This window comes from Pollicipes pollicipes, unplaced genomic scaffold (genome assembly GCF_011947565.3).
Source record: "Pollicipes pollicipes isolate AB1234 unplaced genomic scaffold, Ppol_2.1 Scaffold_6686;HRSCAF=7923_pilon_pilon_pilon, whole genome shotgun sequence".
In the NCBI taxonomy this organism is placed as follows: domain Eukaryota; kingdom Metazoa; phylum Arthropoda; class Thecostraca; order Pollicipedomorpha; family Pollicipedidae; genus Pollicipes; species Pollicipes pollicipes.
The window spans coordinates 8,712,162-8,734,914 of NW_023596921.1; the positions used below are offsets into that span (position 1 = coordinate 8,712,162).

The 22,753-nt window shown below is 55.6% G+C and overlaps 1 protein-coding gene and 1 pseudogene across 1 annotated transcript; one reads left to right on the forward strand and one right to left on the reverse strand.

Annotated features, from left to right (window-relative positions):
- Positions 1–2,847: 2,847 nt before the first annotated feature.
- Positions 2,848–7,861, forward strand: LOC119107408 (uncharacterized). Its single transcript, XM_037230844.1, has 2 exons — positions 2,848–3,920; positions 7,852–7,861. The coding sequence occupies exons 1-2, from the start codon at positions 2,848–2,850 to the stop codon at positions 7,859–7,861; spliced, it is 1,083 nt and encodes a 360-aa protein (XP_037086739.1).
- Positions 7,862–12,213: 4,352 nt separating this feature from the next.
- Positions 12,214–12,364, reverse strand: LOC119108739 (uncharacterized; annotated as a pseudogene).
- Positions 12,365–22,753: the final 10,389 nt, after the last annotated feature.

Sequence of the window (22,753 nt, forward strand, 5' to 3'; positions counted from 1 at the left end):
AGCGTTGTTGATTATCGTCCACGATGAGCCCCAAAATCGTGCAAGTCAATGCGTTGGTGAACCTGCTCCATATCAGTCAAGACAGCATCTCGGTTTTTATGCATAACAAATGAAGACAGGGATACTATATCTTTGAATTGCAAGCATTCCACGCTATCACGCTCGTCGTTAAAGATGGCCGGGAGCCTCCCGAAGTGAGCACTCCGCCAGTGTCACGCCATCAGCAGGGCTTGTGACGACACAATGGAACATAACAACATGGTGAGCTGGGCGTGTGGTTTCTCCCTTCGATTTGCGCAAGGTGATCCGCACAGCCGCATCGCACTTGTGTATGGAATGAAACGGGCGTCGTGTAGTCGCCATGTTTCAGGCTAGGCGGGTATGCAAGCAAATGTAATCAAGCTGTATTATCCCCCCTCGCTTTCTAATGCTGATTTTCTCCGCAGAACATTTTCTAGGATCAATGTTAGGTCGCTTAACAGTAACATGTATAAGTTCTAGGCGTTGTGTATTCTTTGCTTCAAATCATGGACGAAACAGAGAGGGTAGGTGAGCGTAGGGCGTCAGGGGGGGTGGGGGCTTACCACTCCTCTTTAGATAAATAAGTACGATGAGTGGCTCTGAACATAAAGTTTCAAATTATCGTACTGAGCTTGCTCAGCGTACTGCTCCGATGTCTTCCCAAAAAAAAATATTGGATCTCCCCAGCATAGAGCCAATGAAACTCACCTCGGGTCGCGCGCAATTGATTGGCATAAATGCTATGCGGCACCTGTTTTACGGTGGTGGTGGTCTTCACCAGCCCGAGCCTTTGGGCAAGCGCGAGCATCTCTGCCCACTGGTTTTGCCGTTTGGCCTGGCCGGCTGCGGCTGAAAATGTTCCGAACATTTGCTGCGGAAAAGAGTAGTTATCTAAATGACGACGGACGGGCCTGCCGCAGCCGTAACATTCTGTCCTGGAGAGCTAGTGCAAACTTACAATGGGGGCTAGTCAGCCTCTTACATTGTGAGACCGCCCAAAACAGACTAATGATTGGGTGCAGGCACGCATATCTAGCAAAATGAGTTAGATGAAGGCAGGAACTGGTTTTTGGTTTTGATTTATTAAAACGTTGCGGCCAAGGTCGTCGAGATTTCCAAGGAAGTGGTAGTTTATTCCAGTTTCAAGTCCTTTTGACAACGGCAGTGACGGTTTAGATGCTCTTTATTATATTTCAAGTGTTTTTTTCGGAAATCACTTGAAACTTGCTTTTCTGGTTACTAAAACAGAGGAATGGTAATCAGTGCTTTAAGCTTTGAAGCAGCACCTTTACAGCTACCATATATTAGAATTTACCCCATGGTTGTCCTCGTAAAATTGGTTTCATGTTGATTTTGTTATAGTAAGTGCCTATCACCAAAGGTAAGTACCAAGCATGTTCACGCTGCAATGCATTGCAGGGGGAAAACGAGATCTTACCGATTTCCTGCTCCTTATTTCCTTGAATAGCTCCACTTTTTTAGCGCGGGCGAGACCCCGGGACGTCATGTTTCACAGCGGTGAATGGATCATCTAACAATGGATTGACGCGGCGCGGTTGGGCTATACTTTCACAAAATATCGCTGGTGTATTGCTCATTTGTTTACTTCTGCTTGAAGCAGTAAGACTGGTACGTTGCATGACATTGGGAATGTTCTTGGTTAGGTATATGTGGTTACATAATAACTGGTCAATTCAATAATTCTGCCGCACTTCAAACATTACCGGCACATGTTCTTTTCGGTGGCGCAAAGAAACCGTGTCGATTTGTATTTCTGCGCGACATATTTATCACTCAATCAGAATTTTCCTACCCTCTTAGCATTTCGCGATGCCAGCCGACGATTACAGCACTTCTGATTGGTCGAGAGTGCCACGTCGACAATGGCGCAGACAAGCACGGTATGCTCGCCATCTGCACTCTCCAGTCCATCTAGCACGCCGTCGCCCGCACCAAACGGAGGTGAGTGGCACAAGCCAAGACTGCGGCGCCAGCAGCAGAGTTGGCAGAGACCATTCTCACTCTCACGCCTGTGGTGGTCCCCCCAATAGGTTTCGGAGACGTCGCTTAAAAACGAGCGGGAGAGAAGGTCGACACCGCAGCTATCAAGGCTGCCCTAAAACAGCGGTGGAAGCCTTCAATAAAGAGCGACTTCCCAACTTCTGAACACCGGCGTGGGGGGGGGGGGGGGGGGACAGCTCCGCACCCGAGAGCCAACGACACGCACATCGACATGTTCTCATGGCTGGCCGTCTCGCGGCATCCGGAACATTGGGGGCATGGTGCGCGTCCTGCGTGCTGTTTGCAACAGCGGCGGAGGCAGGCGGCAGGCCTGGTGTTAGGAACCAGCCACTGGGCAGGTTGGTAGCTCGTCCACTGCGGGACTTCTCCGACATAACTGGGATGGCAGGTGCTCTCAGCGTGCACAACCGAAATGAGTGTCACAAAAAGTCATTCGCTGCCGCCGCAGATTTCTTGCGAACCGTCGCGAACGACGAACCCGTCTCGACCATGCTGACTGCCGCCAACAGTCGTCAGATACAACGCACCCGAGCGGCCCTGGGCAGCATCGTGGACACAGTGAGGTTTGCTGCCATGCAAAACGTCCCACTGAGAGGCCATCGGGATGACGGGCGTATCGATCCATCTGGAGTGTACCCCGGATATAATGACGGGAACTTTCGGATGTTGCTGCGGCTCAGACTGCAGAATGGCGACACGGAGCTGCAAGGGCGTCTGAATTGGGCCGCCAGTGCCACACTTTACACTAGCAAAGCGGCTCAAAACGAACTTCTAGATGATCTGCTTCGGCTGCTGCAGGACGCGATGTCAGCAAAAGTCGCTGCCTCGCCGCTGTGGGCTATAATCGCCGATGAGACTACAGTCAGGGCTCACCGGGAGCAGCTGGTGATCGCGGTGAGATACTTGGACCAAAAGGATGGGAAAGACGTGCTGCGCGGGGGCCCGGTCAGCCTCGCAGACGTCTTCCAGAGGCTGAACGCCGCAGAAACGGAAAGCGAGGTCAAGCTGTCCGGTCAAAACCTGGTAAAAATTGTACTCGAAGCTGTGGACCGCCTTCACCGGGACAAGAAGTGCCTCATCGCGCAGTGTTACGACGGTGCTGCCGCCATGTCCAGCATGAAGGCTGGCGTGGCGGCCCATGTCCAGCGAGAGGCACCCCTGGCCCACTACTACCACTGCGCGATGCACGGCCTTAACCTCGCCGCATCCAAGATGAGCTCGGTTCGTGCGGTGAGGAACGCACAAGGAACGATGGAGACAGTCATAGCCTTCGTGGCCGACGGCGCCAAGCGCTCCGTGGTCCTACAGCAGGCACAGAAGAGAACAGGTCAGAGTCAACAGCGCCTGATCAAGCTGTGCGTGACTCGATTTGTCGAGCGTTACACGTCTGTCCGTCGCTTCTGTGAACAGTTCGCAGCCATCGCGGACGACCTGCGTCTCATGACCGACTGGACCGACGCAATCACCATATCAAAGGCGAATATGTTCCTGAAGGCCATGGCGGCTTCGGACTTCCTGGTGGCCATCGTGACCATGAAGGAGCTGGGCAGTCTGCTGCGACCAGTATCCCTCAAGCTACAGCAACCGGGTGAAGATCTGATCCAGACGCTCGGCTTGGCGAGGACCACCATCAGTACACTCACTGACCTGCGCACCGGCAGTCATCGTTCGGGTCTTCTTTCTTCGTTCGATGAGCTGATGGCCGAAGCGCAGATGATGGCAGAAGAGCTGGACACAACCATCGAGAGGCCGCGGATCCCTGCGCACCGCTCTACCGTCAGAGCGAACGTGGGCGACGACCTGGGCGTCACCGGCTACTTCCGCGTGAATGTGTACTTCCCAGCCATCGACGCAGTGCAGCAGGACATGGAGGAGAGGTTCGGCAGCGACCACACAGGCACTGGTGATGCTGGACAGCGAGCTGGGGCGTTACGACAGACGTACCACCGCCAGGCGTTCTCGCTTTCGGGCATTCTACCAACAAGGGTGGCCGGCGTGACATGGAGGACATCCGTCCAGGCTGGGAGCTCTACCGACCGGTTCTTCCTCAGAGCTTCAAGTGTGACACGAAGGCCGAGCTTCAGGTCTGGTCGGCCATATGGCGGCGCAGCCAGGACTAAGTGGTACCTGACTCCGCGGTAGCAGCGCTGGACCGCTGCGACCCTGTACCCTTCCCGACCATCCACCGCCTGCCCCGGGTTAACATTTTCAGCTTCCACCGTACTCCACCAAAGTCATTAGTCCATTCACATACACGCATTGCTCTAGTCCATCGTACTCCGCCGTCTGGCACTGAACTCAATACTACTTTCCTCAATATACGTACATTGAATGGCTTAGCTGGGATATACTTGATCTTCTTGCTCTGTATCATGTTATGCGTTACGGCACTGTATTGTTCCGTTATATACAATTTTTTTCAATAATATTGTGTTATATCGTTTTTAGAACGTCACATTTTCTTGATTTTTCTAATTGATGCCATACCAGTTATGAAAGGTCGCAGTAGCGGTCGAATGGCCATGTCAAAATAATAAAGACCAGTGCGGGAGAAGATAGTTAAAAACTGAACACTCGAATGGGCAACGCGTTGATTGAATAGATTCGATGGTACTAGTGTCTTCAGACATGTTTATACCGTGATTATAGGATGATATGTTCGTTTCTTTATTGGGGATGAAGGGTGCGTCGATGACTAGGTCATGTTGCGCCCACTGTATTAATATGTGTTATACCTGAAGTATTAGCAGATGCCAAATACCTGACGCCTTCATTAAATTTGCGGAATTATTTGGTCTTTTTCATTTACCCAATCGACGCTAATGCTATATCATTTACTGTTTGATTATAATATATTATTGTCGTTCATTTTATAATTAACGTGATAATTTTCCCGGGGGATGTTTTTCATTAGAAATAATAATCCTGCTGGATCACCAGTCACTATCACATTCCTCCAATATCTCTCATTAGATCCTAGCGGTGCTGGCGGTGTCCGCTGCGGAGGCCGAGCGGACCTTCAGTAAGGTCGCCCGGACGCTGACCGAGGTCCGCGCGACGATGGGTGAGGAGCGCCTGGACGCGTTGGTGATGAGCCAGACGCACCGCGACCTTCTCCCAGCCACGAAGGAAGTTGTGAACTTCTTCACCAAGTCTGACGCTCGTCGAGCGAAGCTTTCACATCTGCTGTAGGTCCCGGCGTGAGTTATGTTTAATAGGCATTTAATTAATCGTACCATTATTTCAGAATATCCAAAATTCCCATTGTTCGGTGTCGTTCGATTCGTCAACACGCATCCGTCGGCTGATGCTATATTTTGAGGTTTGAATATCGGGCCAGGAAGAGGACATATGCGTCCTCTCCTTGGCGGCGCCCGCGACACAACTGCTCGGTTAACGGGCGACGCGGCCCTGCACAGAACACGACACATGTGGCGCAGTTTCCGGGCTGGCCGTAGGGCCGGGGTCGCAGGGACCGTAAACTAAACAAAACATAAATCTTCAAGGGAAACTCGACAGGGGACCGAGAAATGGAGATAAAACAGAAGCTCAGAGACGGGACAGCAAAGCCGACATTTCACAAAAAGGGGAACCGTGTAAGGGCCGATTTGTGCGGAACACCCATTGTTGCGGACAAATCTGCCCTTATTTCTATATTGTCCGTGGTTTTGTGAAATGTCGGTGATGCCTGCCTTTCCTCTTAATTTGTGTTTACTTCACCCTAGCGCTAGACCCGTCACGACCCTCTATATTGATGGCCCGTTTTCTTATTCTTGCCGCGTGTCCCTTCCTACCAGCCGGACCCCATATGTGACTGCTATGCGAGGCGGCCGGGGCCGGCTACTGAACGATACAGTTGATTCTCAGAGTGACGCGGGGAGAGGACGTGTGTGCTCTCTCCCTGGCCCGATTTGGCCACGAAACTACAGCATCAACCGACTGATGCGTCTGGATTGAAAGTGAGTTGATATGAGCGATCAGAACGGGACACCCATCATGCACTTAAGACGTTATATTTTCGATTATGAGTAAAACTTTACCTCAGTTTGTCTCTTCTACCTTTTATACTCACATACACAAACTAAAGTTAACATCATATGCGCAAAAGGTGCTAAACAGGAAATATTACTCATCACAACAACGTTTGTTGTCCAAATGCTGCCTGTACAGGCAGATCGTGATTTATGGATGCAAATTTGAGGTGCGAAATTTTGACTGCTTTCATTTGCTCCACTTCTTCCATTTCATGTGTCACAAACGCGCCGTGATTGCGCCAGCTTTTCAGCGCTTCTAGCATCGAAGCAGTAGTTTTTGGGGCACACCATCATCGACATCATGAAAAGAAATGGGTCATTTCTACATCATCCACGTCAAAAAACAGATGGCTAGTTAACTACTTATCGTTGGTCTTCCTTCTGCCGTGCTATTTCAACGTGATCGCCAGATTCCCGCAGTTGTATCAGGTCCTCTGGTTGTCTGGTTCTCTATCAGGTTACAAATTATCTGATTAAGTCGGATCTACCAGACCTCTAACGGAATGTTCAACAACCTTTTTTGTCCATTCCGGCGGACCGGACGCGGCGCAAGCCTCGGTATAGAGAGGAATAAGTGACGAAGTGCATGGTAGCGCGTTTTACCGTGCGAACGGCCCATAAACGTGATCTGAGCGTGCAGTTCGAGCAGGGCACAAGCGGGTGACACTGTGTGGCATTTGTCGTTGGCGGCCACGAGTCTTGTCCCGAGTTCCGTCCGCGCCAGCTCGCTCGCCGAATGCCCACCCTTCGACGGCCGGCGGCCCCTGCCCAGTGCCCACCTGGACGCCCGGGGGGCCACCCATGCGCCAGGTGTGAATACCCTGGAATGTGGCCTTACCAGGAATGGACTAATGGGTGGGCACGGCTTCCCGGCGGCAGGGGAGCCAACAGGAAGGGTCGACCTGGCGCCGGCCGCATTGCTTGTCGGTGCTGCGGTGCTGAGGCGTTGCACGCGGTCAACTCTCAGTCGCGGAAGTGCCCGATCGCGCCGCTTATGAGCTGCTTAGTTCACGACTCCAGCAGTGCGTTTTTCAGGTAACTCGAAATGTTTTTCATGCCTAAGCCCAGTAATGCGTCAAGCCCCTGCTAGTTTCGCATTGCAAGGAGTGTGGTATCTGATATGCGTTGCATTCATCGCGAATTCGAGTAGTGTTTTTTCGAGACGAGGCAGTTTTTATATTGCGGTTTTTTGGAAGTGGTATGGTGGGCGCGGTAGCATGGTACTCTAGAGAAGCCGTTATTTCCCCTTATTTTATGGGATTTTGGATGCTCGGCGAAAAGGTAACACTTGGGTGTATTTTGTGACGAATGTGTTATGCTGAATGTTTTTGTATCTTGTTTTTCAAGACTCTCAAGTTTGACACCGATTGCAGACAACTGAACGTACTGCTCATATCGTGCAATTGTGACTAAATGAAACTACGCACACGTTTGCGGTATTCTTCGAAGCAACTTTAATTACCTTTGTCAGAATTGTTCCGGAAAAGAAATAATGCAAGATGTGCTATCACGTCGACCCACCTGCTGGACTGATTTGTTACTTTATTTATCTTACTTCCAAATGCAACCTCTAGTTTGTCTATTTTATAATTGTATATCCGCTTAGAACTTCATGGCTTTCGTTAGGTCACAAAGGTCTTGGCCAACTGTACGGATTACAGGGTAACTGTCCCGTGATAGCTGTTAAAACTGGACTCCCTTGCGGTTCCTCCAGAATCGATGTCCATGCACCAGACTACCCCAGTCGCTTGACGGCCACTTGTCTGTGTTCCAGCGGCGTGTGATCGCTCCTGGTGCTGGGTCTGCCTCCGGAACACACCAGACCAGAAGCTTCTGGTCTGCTCCAGACAAGCTTCAAGGTCTGCAGCCAGCCTCTACTTGATCTTCGGCTTCTTAAGATAAGTCCTCTTTTCTCTTGGCACGCCGCCCCGAATCGCCCGGGCACGTAAGTGAAATGAGAAAACCTTGAATGGCATTTTACGATCTAGAGGACTGTCGGAAACGGCTAAACAAAAACAAACGAGCTTCAGGCCCACCCGCTGCCTGTTATTCGAGTTGCACGAAGTGCTCTAGGTGTTGCTGACGGTGTGGACCGTTTTGAGTAGCCCTTGAGGCGCTGGGAAACGTTGAGGAACCGCATCACTGATACCCGGCCATCGAAGCGAAACCATGAGCCTGGGAGGCCATTCAACCCTACCACAGTTCGGGCCAAGTCGGTCTCTGTAGGTTTTTCGCCAGCCATTTTTTTTTTTTTAATGCGCTATGATCGCGATACTTGAGATAGTTCCAGGTTCTTCCTTGTGTGTATGGCGCAAAATGTTCAATGCATGTGTGACTGTTTGATAGGGGCTCCATTGGAAATGACACAGAGGCGTGTTTGAACATTTATGATGATTCGTTGCTTGGCCGAATCGCTGGATACTTAGTCGTTTTAGGCGGCTGGAGGTGAAGCGTTGCATGTATTATGTATTATGTTATTCACCGGGAAGAAGTGAGCACACCGCGGTGGGGAGGTCCGAAGGGTTCCTCGGTCTGACCCCCTGGATTACGGGTTCTGTCCGGCATGTTGGCGGCAAGTGGATGAACACGTTCCCAGAACATGGAGGAAGACTGCTGGTGACTGGGGTGGCGCACACAATGTAGGGATGTATTGCTAGTGATAGCCATGACACATTATCGTATGGAGAGCTGCGATCAGCAGTGCGGCATACGCATCGCACCGAACCACGCGCGCTCCGGAAGTGAGCCGAGCGTCATCTACCGGCTGTTTCTGGCACTCGTGATCTAGAGGGCAGTAAAGAACGGCGCCCTCGAATGCCGTTGGCGGGGCGCTGGGATTTTGGGCACCGGCGCGTGGAACGTCCGGCTGGTCCAGAGCTGTTTCCTGCCACTTGTGTGGAAAGCAACTTGGTTGCAGTTTTGTATCGATCTGGTTCACCGCCACTCAAGCATCAAGGCATGAAGCCGGCACGTTTATCAATGCTACGACTTTTGGTTAAGACTTCAAATTCAGTAAATGCGATCATCCATGTTGTTGTTCGGTCCCGCAACAATCCTCTCTTCAGTCGACACCAATGCGTGCAGTGGCACACTTTCCCTGCGATGTGGAACAGTTACCTTTTGCTCAACTTATCTTTTACGTGAAGTTCGTGACAATGCCGAGCATGCAAAGTTCCGGCCAAATTCATGCCGCGGGGGCGTTCAGACGCGCTAGTTCACTTATAACATGGACGCTGTGTTGGACTTCGGTGTAGCTGCGTTCAATTAATCAAGCGTGAGCGGTAGGTGTGGCTTTTGACGGCGGTGAATCAACGCGAATGGCGTCCATCTTGAGCTATGGAGTCACCACACCGATAGCTTCCGACCGTCTGTTCGGCGGTTAAGGTTCGACTAAGGAGGCTCAATGCGCGTGGGTCGAATCTCGCCCTCCTCACTTGCTACAAAGTTCCTCTTTGTTCTCCGTCTTCCGTGGCCTACACAGGAAGCACTCGCCGGCGTCTTTCTTAAGAAGAAAATGTTATTTTGCCTTGGAGACACGCTGCCGGCAAGAAAGCGCACGCTTGTGTGGTGAGCTTGTTTGACGGGCGGAAATGAGCATGCTTATCGAGCAACTTGAGAATGTTGACATTGGCTTTTGCGAACTAATGCGTTGCATGCGGATGATATTCAGGAGTGCTTTCTGTTGTTCGTTGGTTGAGTCGTTTGCTGCTATTCGCTGAGTCTTTCTGAGTTGTCAAACTGGTGTGATTCCTTTGGTCTTTTCGATTTGAAGTTCGGCAATCGGCAGGGCAGAGGGGAGAATCTCGTGATCATTGTCATGTGATTGCTCAAATACACGGATTAGATAAAAATCAATAACACACAATTCGGCCCATGAAAAAGCATTTCGTGATGATTATCATGTGATTGCACCAATACACGGATCAAATAAGAATCAATAACACACAATTCCGCCCATGAGAAAGCATTTCGTGATGACTGTCATGTGATTGCGCCAATACGCGGATCAAATAAGAATAAGTAACACACCATTCCGCCCATGAGAAAGCATTTCGTGATGACTGTCATGTGATTGCGCCAATACGCGGATCAAATAAGAATCAATAACACACCATTCCGCCCATGAGAAAGCATTTCGTGATGACTGCCATGTGATTGCACCAATACACGGATCAAATAAGCATCAATAGCACACAATTCCGCCCACGGGGCAGCATCTCGTGATGATTGTCATGTGATTGCACCAATACACGGATCAAATAAAAAAAAACACAATGCCGCCCATGGGGCAGCATCTCGTGATGATTGGCATGTGATTGCACCAATACACGGAACAAATACGAATCGACAGCACACAATTCCGCCGATGGGGCAGTATCTCGTGATGATTGTCATGTGATTGTACCAATACACGGATCAAATAAGAATCAATAACACACAGTTCCGCCGATGGGGCAGCATCTCGCGATGATTGTCATGTGATTGCACCAATACACAGATCAAACAAGAATCAACAGCACATACACACACTGGCCATAGGAACTTTCAGAGGGGAGGGGACGTTTCGTGATATGGTGATTACACTAATACACGGATCAAATGGGGCATTGGGCGGAGGGAGGGAGGGGCGGCAGGCCGGCCGGCGGCCCATTGGTGGCTGCAGCGGCCCGGCGGCATCTTCGGCGTACGAACGCACCCGGCGGACGGGTGTCGCCACCGGAGTGTCACACACGATTGTGGGTATCGAGAGCCCGGGGCTCCGCGGCGAGGGCGTCGATCGCCGGGTCACAGCGGCAGCCGTCGCAGGAGACAGAGCCGCGGCTCCTGGACTCCGCGGTGCAGGCGTCAGCGCGGGCGACACCACAAGCGCAGGCGACACTGTGCTGGGCGGCGCGGCGCGGGGGGGGGGGGGAGGCGGCACCGAGACCGCTTCGGCGGTCGGCACTAGGGGAGCACTCGCGGCGGTCGGTACAGGGGAATCACTGGGGACGGCCCCCGGCCGGCCGGGGGGCCGCGGCACACCACCACTCCGCGACGCGACACTCCCGGGCGCCGGCGGCGCCGCACCCCGGGCCGCTGCGCCGACAAGCGCCGGCGACAGCGGGGCCGGCAGCATCGCGGGCTCCGGCGATACGGTGGATGGGGACCTCGGGGATAGGGCGGGGCCGATCACTGGAAACGGCGTGTCGTCCGCCCACGATCCCGTGGTCCACCGGCGTCCACCCGGCGCGGCGTCTCCGGCGTCCACCTGGGCTGGGGCGGATGTTCGTCGTCCCGGTGATTTTCGGACGTCGGTGGTGTCCCGCGACGTCCCTAGATGGCGGGCGCAAACGCAATAAATAAGGCGAATACCAGGTCGCGCGATAGAGACCGCTGGCACGCGAAAACACTGGCCCTTTGGCTAAGATCAACAGATTTTTTATTTGTAAAAGTACATGTTTGATAACAGTAAATGGGAAAACGAAAAACGGATGCGCTCCAGGCTCTGGAGCGCATGTACAGGCGACACAGTGGTTCTTTACAAGATAATACGATATAATCTCATGACCCCACGGCAAGGCGCAGCGCGCCGTCAATGAGGTGGGGCGCGGGCTCGCCTCCCTCCCGATGGTAGGCAGGGGTGGGGGGCAGGCCGTCGGCGGGGGCCGCACCAGGCCCCCTTCGATTCTGCATGAATCGCAGCCGCACCGACTACGCAGTCCGTGATGGCACCGGCCAGGTATACGGCCACTGTGCCGCGCCGACACGCGGCGCCAGGTCTGAGCCGCTAGGGATGGGGACGGTATGCCGATACGATGATGGTGATGATACGCCGATACGGTAGAAGCGATGCAGATGCAACTGCAAAAGGTGCATTTGTGTCGTGCCGGACGCTGCCGCTCTGCAGGGCCGGCGTGCGCGCGCCTGGCTCCGTGCGCCGGCCGGACGAGCGATAGCCAGCCGACGGCGGGCAGTGCGCACCCCGCCGCGCATTGGCACCAGCTCGCATAACGCTTTGCAGAGCATCTTGTGGCAACTTGAGTCGTCCGCGCCTTCTCCGCGCGGTGCGCATGCTGCATAGGCGCCAACCCATATTGAAACACATACTGATTGTACATGTATTACAGCATATTGATTTATTGACACCGCTGACAGCATAAAATGCGTCGATCCTGGCTGTAGTGCAATGGCAGACCAACCCGCGGTAGGGTAGGAGCAAGCTCCAGTAACCCTGCCAATGTTCAAAAATCAGTTTAATATCAGATATTAAGCTGATAAGAACAGATTTTTTATTCAGAAAAATACATGTTCGATAACATGAGAAGGAAAAAGAAAAGCGGATGGCACTTCACGATGTGAAGGGCATTTACACCCGACACGGTTTTTTGTTAAAATGCAACAAATGAAATTATGAAAACGGCATTAACAATGATAACCAAGCGCTAGGGCGCACACCGAACAGGGCGTGCTGATGGCGCCACCTTACGTTGCTACATCAGGCAAGCAGTGGTGGCGCCACCAGCTGCGCCGCAGATGGCGCCGCACAAGAACTTCCCGGCGCGACGCGGCGCGCTATGGGAGGGGTGGGGCGGAGGCCGGCTTCCCTCCCGAAGGTGTGGGGGGGGGGGGGCAGGCCGCCGGTAGGCATCGGTTATGGCCCACGTGGCGCTCCGGGGACTGCGGGGAGACGGGGCGTCGGGCGGCCGCGCTGACCGCTCACCGCGCGGAGGCAGCGGTCCGGGTGTGCGGCCGCCGCGCCAGGCCGAAACAGTGCGCTGCTGGCGGCGGCAGGATGGCGGCGACGACCCTGACGTCACCGCGGCCGGAAGAACCGGCCGCGGATCACTCGTACTGGCGGCGCCCGGACAGATGCTCAATGTAAATGTCGCGGGACCACCTCAGGGTGTCGCTCGCCATGAGCCGCCGCATCAGCTTTGCATAAGTCCGGCTGACAGGGAGCCGGCGCAGCGAGGCCTCATTACCCCGCCACCAGGTGCCTAGGGGGCCGGCGATAAACGCCACCACACTGGCCGTCTTGCCCGGCCCGCGCAGCTCGTGCACGAGCGGGTGTACTTACGGACCTTGGCGTCGCTGGCAGCGCGAAGCGCGTCTGGCCCATTCTCGAAGGCCACGGTGACGTCAGCCAGGATGACCTCGTCGCCGCGGGTCACCACCAGGTCGGGACGCAGGGTGGAGGCGCACCCCGGCACCCGCCGGTTGGCCTGCGTCACCACGCCATCCCGCTGCACCGCCTTGTGGAGGCGGCTCAGGATGCGGTCCTGCCGGTGTCTGCTGCGGAGGCGGAGCGGACCTTCAGTGAGGTCGCCCGGACCCTGACCAAAGTCCGCGCGACGATGGGTGAGGAGCGTCTGGAGGCGTTGGTGATGTGCCAGACGCACCGCGACCTTCTCCCAGCCTCGAAGGAAGTTGTGGACTTCTTCGCCATGTCTAGCGCTCGTCGAGCGAAGCTTTCGCATCCGCTGTAGGCCCCGGCGTGAGTTATGTTTAATAAGCATTTAATTAATCGTATCACTATTCCAGAAAATCAAAAATTCCCATTGTTGCGAACAAATCTGCCCTTATTTCTATATTTTCCGTAGTTTTGTGAAATGTCGGTGATGCCTGCCTTTCCTCTTAATTTATGTTTACTTCACCCTAGCGCTAGACCTGTCACGACCCTCTATATTGATGGCCTGTTTTATTATTTTTGCCGCGTGTCCCTTCCTACCAGCCGGACCCCATATGTGACTGCCATGCGGGGCGGCCGGGGCCGGCTACTGAACGATAGACAGTTGGTTCTCAGAGTGACGCCGGGAGAGGACGTGCGTGTTATCTCCCTTGCCCGATTTGGGCCCGAAACTACAGCATCAACCGACTGATGCGTCTAGATTGAAAGCGAGTTGATATGAGCGACTAGACCGGAACATCCATCATGCACTTAAGATGTTATATTGTCGATTTTGAGTAAAACTTTGCCTCAATTTGTCTTTTGCCTTTTATACTTATATACACAATATTTAGTTAACATCATATGCTGTGTAAAAGGTACCAAACAGAAAATATTGCCCATCACAGCAATTGTGCACGAAATTTATGCGGTGGATACTTGAAGGTTCTCGTTATAACGTTATAGTGTTTATCAGTACTTCCACTAATCGCGTTTTTCCTCACCTTGTGTCCTCGCGGCGTTGGCCCTTGCAAAACAGTCCAACGTATAATACCAAACTCCATAGACTGGTCTCATCTCCGACATCAGCAGTGGTCGCTTACGCTTACGCTCAGTGTGTCGCCACCAATATCATTTGAATGTCACGTCAGCCCCTTGTTCTTCTCAAATTGGCATTGCATCCTGACTCCTCACGCAAAAGCTTCTGATCTTTGATATTGCGCTTGCGGGGATGTATTGCTGTTGATAGAGCCGTGTACCGTGCTCCGTCGGTGCACGGCTCGGCGGAGCGTCCATACACGGCGGATCCGGGCTTAGAACTGTATTGCCTCAAATCAGGCGGGGGGCAGCACTAGCGTCGTCCATGTGAAGCCATGGAGTCACCACACCGATAGCTTCGGGCCGCCTTTTCGGCGGTCAAGGTCTGACTAAGAAGGCGCAATTCGCGTGGGTCGAATCTCCCCTCTCCTCACTTGCTACTTGGCTCCTCTTTGTTTCCGTCCTCCGTGGCCTACACAGAAGCACTCGCCGGCATCGTTCTTAAGAAGAAAATGTTGTTTTGCCTTGGAGACACTCTGCCAGCAAGAAAGCGCACGCTTGTTTGGTGAGGTTGTTTGACTGGCGGAAATGAGCATGCTTAGCGAGCAACTTGAAAATGTTGACATTTGCATTTGCGAACTAATGCGTTGCATGCGGATGATATTCAGGGGTGCTTTCTGTTTGTTGTTGGTTGAGTTGTTTGCTGCTATTCGCTGAGTCTTTCTGAGTTGTCAAACTGGTGTGATTCCTTTGTTTTTTTCCGATTTGAAGTTTTGTGGTTTCGTGACGAGTGCCCAGTCTCCACAAGACAACGTTTCACCCTGTAAAAGCCTTAACCACATGACCAGCGACATATTTGGCGCGGTTAACAGCCGTCCGTAAAATGTACATCTTTCTAGTACACATTCTGGCAGCTGTTTTGGGTAAGCGCACTGAGTTATCGCACGATACTACACATATGAAGGGCTTTGGCTGCAAGTATATGGAGGTGCACTGGGTACTGAGAACACTGGAAATACCGTAGGAATACATTGTAAATGCTTCTCGTGACTTGTTAATGGTTTTCCCCATTTGGTCGGGCATATAAATGGAGCGTTTTGTGTTGTACATCTCCTCAGGGCATTGACCATCCATGAATGACAGTTTTGTGCATATCTGAATTGTTTCATTTGCATGATCGTGTTGGTTGCACCCCGTCCATTGACATAGAATTCGAAAGACAGCGAGCAAAAATGACACAAAATTAAACAAAACTGACGTTTGCCCGACCACGGCACCTGTGATGAGCTCTGCACAACATGCAATGGCTGACTCGCGTAGAGAACTGCGTGACGTTTGCCATTTCGGTACCAATCCGGTTTGCGGGCACAAAGAGTTGGATTTGCTTGCTTGCTTGCTTGCTTGCTTGCTTGCATTTGCTTGCCATTCTGTCCCTGCGTGTGATCCGGTTATTTTTGCTGGCATAACATTGGCATATTGGCCAGCTTGACGGCGGTTTTCATCGCGGCGCGCATCTCGTGGCGTGGACCCGAGTAGCAGACGGTGGGCAGGGGGGGGGGGGGGGGACATGCCGCCGGCGGGGGCCGCATCCGGCCCCGTTCAACGCTGCATGGATGCAGCCACGCTGATGACACATGCGTGCTGGCACCGGCCAGGTACATGGCGAACGTGCCGCACCGACACGCGGCGCAGGATCAAGGCCGCAAGGGACGGTGTGCCGTCGGCGACCTCGCCGCGGCCAGGCGAGCCGGCCGCGGCCAGGTCGCAAAACTGCACCGCCCCGAAACGCGGCGCACGACGAGGGCTGCTGATCATGGCACAGCAACGGCCCAAGCAAAACCGCGGCCAGACGGGGCGGCCGCGGTCTCCCAAGGCCCAGGGACATGGGCAGGGGAGGGGAAACCCACAGCCGGCCGGCCAGCCAAGGGAAGGGGTGGGGGGCCACGCCCCGGAGCGCGACAGGTCAGCAGTCCGGGGATAGGGGGAACGTGTCGTGTTGATTCCATATGATTTCACTAATACACAGATCAGATAATAATCAGTACAACACGTGTACACGTGTCGCTAGCAGAAAAAAAAACAAGGAGGAGGGGAAATCTCTGGATCATTGTCATGTGATTACACCAATAAACGGATTAGATGAGAAACAGTAGCACATAATTCAGGTAAGGGGGCAACATCTCGTGGTGATTGTCATTTGATTGCGCCAATACACGAATCAAATCAGGATCAATAGTGCCCACACAGTGGGCATACAACACTAAGGGGGGGGGACATCTCGTGATACGGTGATTACACTAATACACAGATAAAATAAAACACTAGGGGAAGGGGAGGGGCGGCAGGCCGGCCGGCGGCCCGTTGGTGGCTGCGGCGGCCCGACGGCTCATCAGCCGGCCGGGCGGAGAGCAACCCCACGACACCGCGAGACGGAGAACGCCGCCGCCGAGGAAGACGCCGCGACGGTGGAGGCGGGCACCCTGACGTCACAGCGGCTACGGCCGGTGGCCACTGATCACTCGTATTGGCGGACCCCGGTGACGTGCTCCACGTACACGTCCCGGGACCACCGCAGGGTGTCGCTCACCATGAGCTTGCGCATCAGTCGGGCGTACACCCGGCTGGCACGCAGGTGGCGCAGCGTTTCCTCGTTGCCGCGGCACCAGGTGCCGAGCGTGCCAATCACCAGGGCATGCACGGAGGCGTCCTTGCCCTGGCGTCGCAGCTCGGCCACCAGGCCGGCGTACTTGGCCACCTTCTCGTCGCCGGCGGCGCGCAGGGCAGCCAGCCGGTTCTCGAACGAGACTGTGACATCCGCAAGGGATACGTGGACGCCACGGGTGACCACCAGGTCAGACCGAAGGGCCGACTCGGTGCCGGGCACACGGCGGTTCACCCTCACGTCGGTGCCGGCAAACCGAGGCACGACCTTCTCCAGGCGCGCCAGGATGGCGTTGTGACGCCGCTGCAGCGCCGCGCTGTGGGGCCGGCAATGGTTGAGCACGTGTGGCAGGGTCTCCTTGGTATAGCCACAGCGTCGGCAGCGCCGGTCACCGGCGCTGCGACGGTACCCGTTGAGGGGCACGAGACCGAGCCGAGCACGGTGCACAAACCGCCACTCGGCGAACCGGGTGAAGCTCCCGTTATACATATAATGGGAGCTCATCGGTTGAGAGACCACACACTCCATGACCCGTCCCTGATGGGGCTTGGCGACCAGGTCGCTCAGAGCCCGCATCCGCAGAGCGTTGCGGAGCGCCTTGCTCTCGCCGCGCGCCTCCACCACGGTGGGGCCGATGCGCAGCTCCGGGACGGGATGGGCGGCGTGCCACGCCACGGGCACAGACGAGGCGAGGGCCCGGGTGGCGACACGCGCGCGGCTGAACCGCGACGAGACATCCCCGCCGTCGCGCATGCGCTCGCCATTCAGGTAGGCGGCCATTGGCGGCCATGAGAAGAACGTCGGCCTCGCTGCCCAGCTCCGTCAGGTCGACGCCGCCCGTGGACGACGGCGCGTACAGGTAGCCGTTGGTGGCACTCAACGGCACGCCCAGCACACCCTTGACGCGCCACCACAGCGCCTTGTCAAAGGCGCGCAGGGGCGTCGTGGGCAGCACGCCCAGGCGCAGGCAGTGCGTCAGCCGCGGCACGATGAACGTGCGCACGGCGACAAGCTTCTGCCAGGGCGCCAGGGCGCTGTCCAGCAGGCGGAACGCATCGCGTCCAGGGGCGGCTCCGAGAGCCGGGTGTGGCCCACCGGACGGCCCAGGTACCCGTAGGACGACGTGCGTTCCACCACCGGCAGAGGTGCGCCGCTGAGAGACACGGCGGGCGGAGCGGCTCCCACCGACAGCAGGCCTGACTTGCGCGGGTTGGGCTCCAGAGAGCACCACCCGCACACGGCCTCAAGCACCCGAAGGGTCGGAGCGACGGCAGCAGCAGCCGACGGCAGAATCAATGCCAGGTCGTCGGCGTAGGCCAGGCAGCGCACGTCCGACTGGCGGAGCGTGCGCAGCACCGGCTCCATAGCGATGTTGAATAGCAAGCCGCTCAGGGGACAGCCCTGCCGGACGCCACGCCGCGTCTGCACGGGGTCTGACAGCCCCGCCGCGTGCCTGTACTGGGTGGACCTGCCGCACTGCTGTCAGCTTGCATCGTACAGGTCACGCACGGCTGCCAGGGCCTCGGGCGACAGCCCAAAGCGCCCCAGCGCCTCCCAGAGAAGGGCGCGCGGCACCGAGCCGAAAGCGTTGGTAAGGTCAACGAACACGACGTGACACTCCTCACCAGCCCGACGTGCGTCGTTGACGGCACACTGCAGCACGAAGTTGTGCTCGGGCACGCCGTAAGCTACTCATTAGGCGGGGCGCGCACGGTCACCGTCCCGTCACAGCGCTCGTCTGCGTCATGCTCGAGACGGCACAGGCGCCTGCAGGGGCACCGGCTTCGGCCGGTGTAGGGCGGCTTCGCGGCGCGGGCGTCGGTCACCGGCCGGCGCGGGAGGCACGGCCACGGCCCCGGGGCTACGCGGTGCTGGCGTCGGCGCGGGCGATACCATGACGACGCTGGGCCTCCCCGGCGCAGGCGTCACTTGCGAGCCCATCACTACCGCTGACGCGGGTGACACTGTGCCGGGCGACGCGGCGCGCGGGGGGGGGGGGGGGAGCGGCACCGGGACCGCTTCGGTGCCGTGGACGGCCGCCGGCCGGCCGGTGGACCGCGGAACACTATCACTTCGCGATGCGGCACTTCCGGGCGCCTGCGCCGCCGCACCCCGGACCGCCGTGCCGACAAGCGCCGGCGACAACAGGGCCGGCAGCATCGCTGGCGCCGGCACTACAGCGGCTGGGGACGTCGGCGATGGGGCGGGGCCGAGAACTCCAAGCGGCGTGTCGTCCATCCACAGCCCGTCGAAACGGAGCAGGCCGGGCGGCGGAGGCGGTGTGAGCGGCGGCAACTGCAGGTCCCACGACCTCTCTGCCACAGGCGGCGACAGGCGAGGCCACGGCGACAGGGGGGCCGGCGGCGACGGCGACAGCGAGGCACCCCGCGACAGCCGGCCGCAGGCGAGCGCTGCCACCACGCTGACGTCGTCGCCGCAACTTGTGGCCCCCGGCGACTCGTCGGGCATCCGAGGCGGCGTGGGAAGCGTCGACGCCCCGCCAGGCGACCTCGCCGCCGGCGAATCCCGCGACGACGACGCCAGCCGCCGGCGGCGGGCGCGCGGAGCAGGGCGGGGCGTGACGAACTCCGCCGCGGAGGGGCGATGCTGCGCGTCGGCGTCCTCCGAGTCGTCCGGGCGGCGGCCCCCGGAGCCGTCTTCTGCACGGTGACGGCCGTCGTCACCCCGGCATCGGGCCCGGTGGTTGCGGAGCCCGACACTGGTGGTGAAGGAGCGGCCGCAGTCGGCGCAGCAGTGCGGCAGGTCCGGCCGCGTCTCCAGGGGCGCCGCCCAGCAGCGGTGGGTCGACGGCCGCCGCGGCAGACAGGTGCGGCACCCCACGCACACCTACGTGGCGCGGCGGGGGCGGATGTCGTGGCTGCGGGCGAGGTGGCGGCAGAGGCTGGCCCGCTGCTGCACGGACCCCGTGCCGCTGTACTACGCTCGGCAGCCGGCGACGGGGCAGCGCGCATGCGCGGACAGCGGGTACGGCACCGGCAGCTCCCCGCTCCACAGCAAGCGCTAGACGCGCACTGCCTACGCGGCCGGCCGGAGGACGGGCGACGCCATCTTGTGTAAACGAACGAGGCGCTGCCTGGCGGGCGGCCGGTGAAGCACGGAAAGCGCGCGTAAATCCTTCGCGCCAAAACTACGGCAACCGCCAACTCCTATTTAGGGCAGGAACACGGGGTTCCCGACTTAATAAGGGGAAGGGCGGAAGGCCGGAGGTCGGCGCGTGCACTTACCTCGCGCTCCGTGCTCACCGGCGGCCTGTCCGGGGAACTTGCCCGTCGTCGTCGTCCGTAGCTGACCTTACGTCGAGACGCGGAGAGGTCCGTCAGAACCCCGCGCGCGGCCGGCGGTCACCGACGGCTTGTCCGAGGAACTTGTTAGTCGTCGTCGTCCGTAGTTGACCTCACGTCGTGACGAGTAGTGGCCGCGTCAGCACCCTCGATGCAGTTGCAACTGCAAAAGGTGCATTTGTGTCGCGCCGGCCGCTGCCGCCCTGCTAGGTCGGCGTTCACGCGCATGGCTCCCCGCGCCGGGCGGACTAGCGATAGCCAACCGACAGCGAGCACTGCGCACCGCGGAGCGTATATTGGCACCAGCGTATATGACACTTTGCAGAGCATCTTGTTGTAACGTGAGTCGTGCGCGCCTTTCTTTGCCACTTGACGTATCGTTAATCAATGGTTTTGTCGGTTCGACATCCGTGTCATCTCAGCTTTTTCCAGCGTATTCAGTAAGTCCCCTGTCCAGCCCCATTAACAATTTCCCCATTTTCGCTATTTGTAGGGTACGTTTTGGAAGTCCATAAAATTGTCTGTGGACCCGAATGTCGTGACCCATAAAACTGGCCAGCTCATTTTCTTTCAAGCTCATGGTTTGAGACAACGTCCCAACATGTTTCCTTAACTTTGTGGATTTGAGAGCATCAGGACATGTCGCACCACAGTGACGCATACGTCCTGACGCAATCACTTCCGCGAAGTGGATCGCCTACCGCAGAGCGTGGATTAGCGAACACGTAGGGACTTTCCTTCGGTACCCCCGCTTCTGTACGTTTCAAAATAGGAACGTCAGTGGCCGATTTCATTTCGTTTGTGAAAAGCATGGGAACGGGGCGGCCCCGCTTACCCTTGATGACTACTCGGGTTAGGACTGAACAAAGATGTTGTTAGTTTTGCTGAGAGAATTTTGAATTTCGGTGCTCATTGGCGTGCTACCTCTGTTCTGATACGTATCCACCGTTAGACGACTCGCTTCGCCTTGCCGTCTCCTATTGAACAGAATGACTGGCCAGAGTGGCCTCCGCCAAATCTCGAAATTCATCGGATGTGCATGTCCTCTGAGTGATTTTTGCCTGTGAGGTGATCATTTTTTCGCTGAAGTTTGCATTCTCTATATATCTCTAGTTATTGGAAGCTATTGTGGCTTGTTACATTGAAGTGCGTGAACAGACGCGAGTGCCCTCGAAGGAATCTGGTCGGTCGACTCCATGTTATAAAGCAAATGTGTTACGGTCTGAATCATAAGAAGGCAGGACTTTGACACCTGTAACTACTTCCGCAAACTGATCCGGTGTAAGAAGATTTTGCATGCGCACGGCTGTGCCATTATTGGAATTTTGGAGCTGTTGTAAAAGTCTCCCAGTTTCTCTTATTTTTTAACTGACATAATGGCGATGGTGACTTTCCTGACCATCTACTTTCGAAAGAAGGCGATACTCCAGTTTGACGATGAGAGGATCGCTTTTGTTGAGCAAAGTGGCAGAGTCCATGCGCATGCTGTATCTTAAATTTCGTACGTTTTTGCTCATATTGGATGCGCCAGGAAGGAGTAGTCGCCCAGCTCGTGTTGAGCAGGACGTACCTGCTGTGGCTTTTCATCCGGGGCAAGTTTTCTTGTGCTTTCACAACTAGCTACTTTTTAAAAGTTCGAAACATTCGGGACACCGACCCGCAATTTGCTAGGGCCTCCAGTTAAAGATCGCTTACATTCAGTCGAATTTTAACATCGTGATGGCTCCTATCATGACATTACAAAAAACGACGTAGGGCCACATCACCAAGGAGCTGATGGAGCAAGTGGTGGAGGTAGATGGCAGCTCCGAGTATCGGCTGATGTACAAGTTGAACATCAGCAGAAAGGTAGAGGTGAGACGCAGATGCTGTGGTCATATATCAAGGCCAGTGTGACTTGTGCCTGGATATGTCATTGGACTCGGGGTTCCTTGAGTCACGGAAAGCACAGATATGTGTGAATACATCTGGTGAATATGTATTGGTTTGCTAAGAACCGGCCACGATCTGGGTTTCTTGTGGAATCTTTATCAACAATATTTTAACTCGTGATTGTCAATACCCTAATGATACGCTCGGCAACGCGTTCTTTATGAAAACTGCAGTGAGACCTCTCTTTAAAACATGTTACCTCAACGTGAGAGGAGTTCACCTGCCACTTTTTACAGCTGCCACTTTTTTCGGTTCTTCAGTTGGTTTACACTTAAACCCCAAGCCAAGGTTCGTACGCATTGGTTTGTCGCTAGCACTATGCTAATAAAGCGGTCAAGATTTCGCCGGATTTGGCAGTCTTTTTCACAAGTAGGTTGTTTTTTATTATAAATATATTATACTCTGTTGCAGGTATCGGGCATGTCGCGACGGAAGGTGCAGCCGGCTATGCAGCTTCTTAGCAGCACCACGACTACCCGTCTAGAGCGCTACTTGTACGGTTTCCAGGAAGAGGCCCGCGTTGTTCGGCTAGTTGACGCGACCTGCGACGTGCTAAACAGCATCCATCCTGGAGACAACAAGCCACTGCGCAAGG

What these genes read in the sequence shown, in the direction of transcription:
- LOC119107408 (XM_037230844.1), top strand. Translation starts at nt 2,848, where the DNA reads ATGTCAGCAAAAGTCGCTGCCTCGCCGCTGTGGGCTATAATCGCCGAT.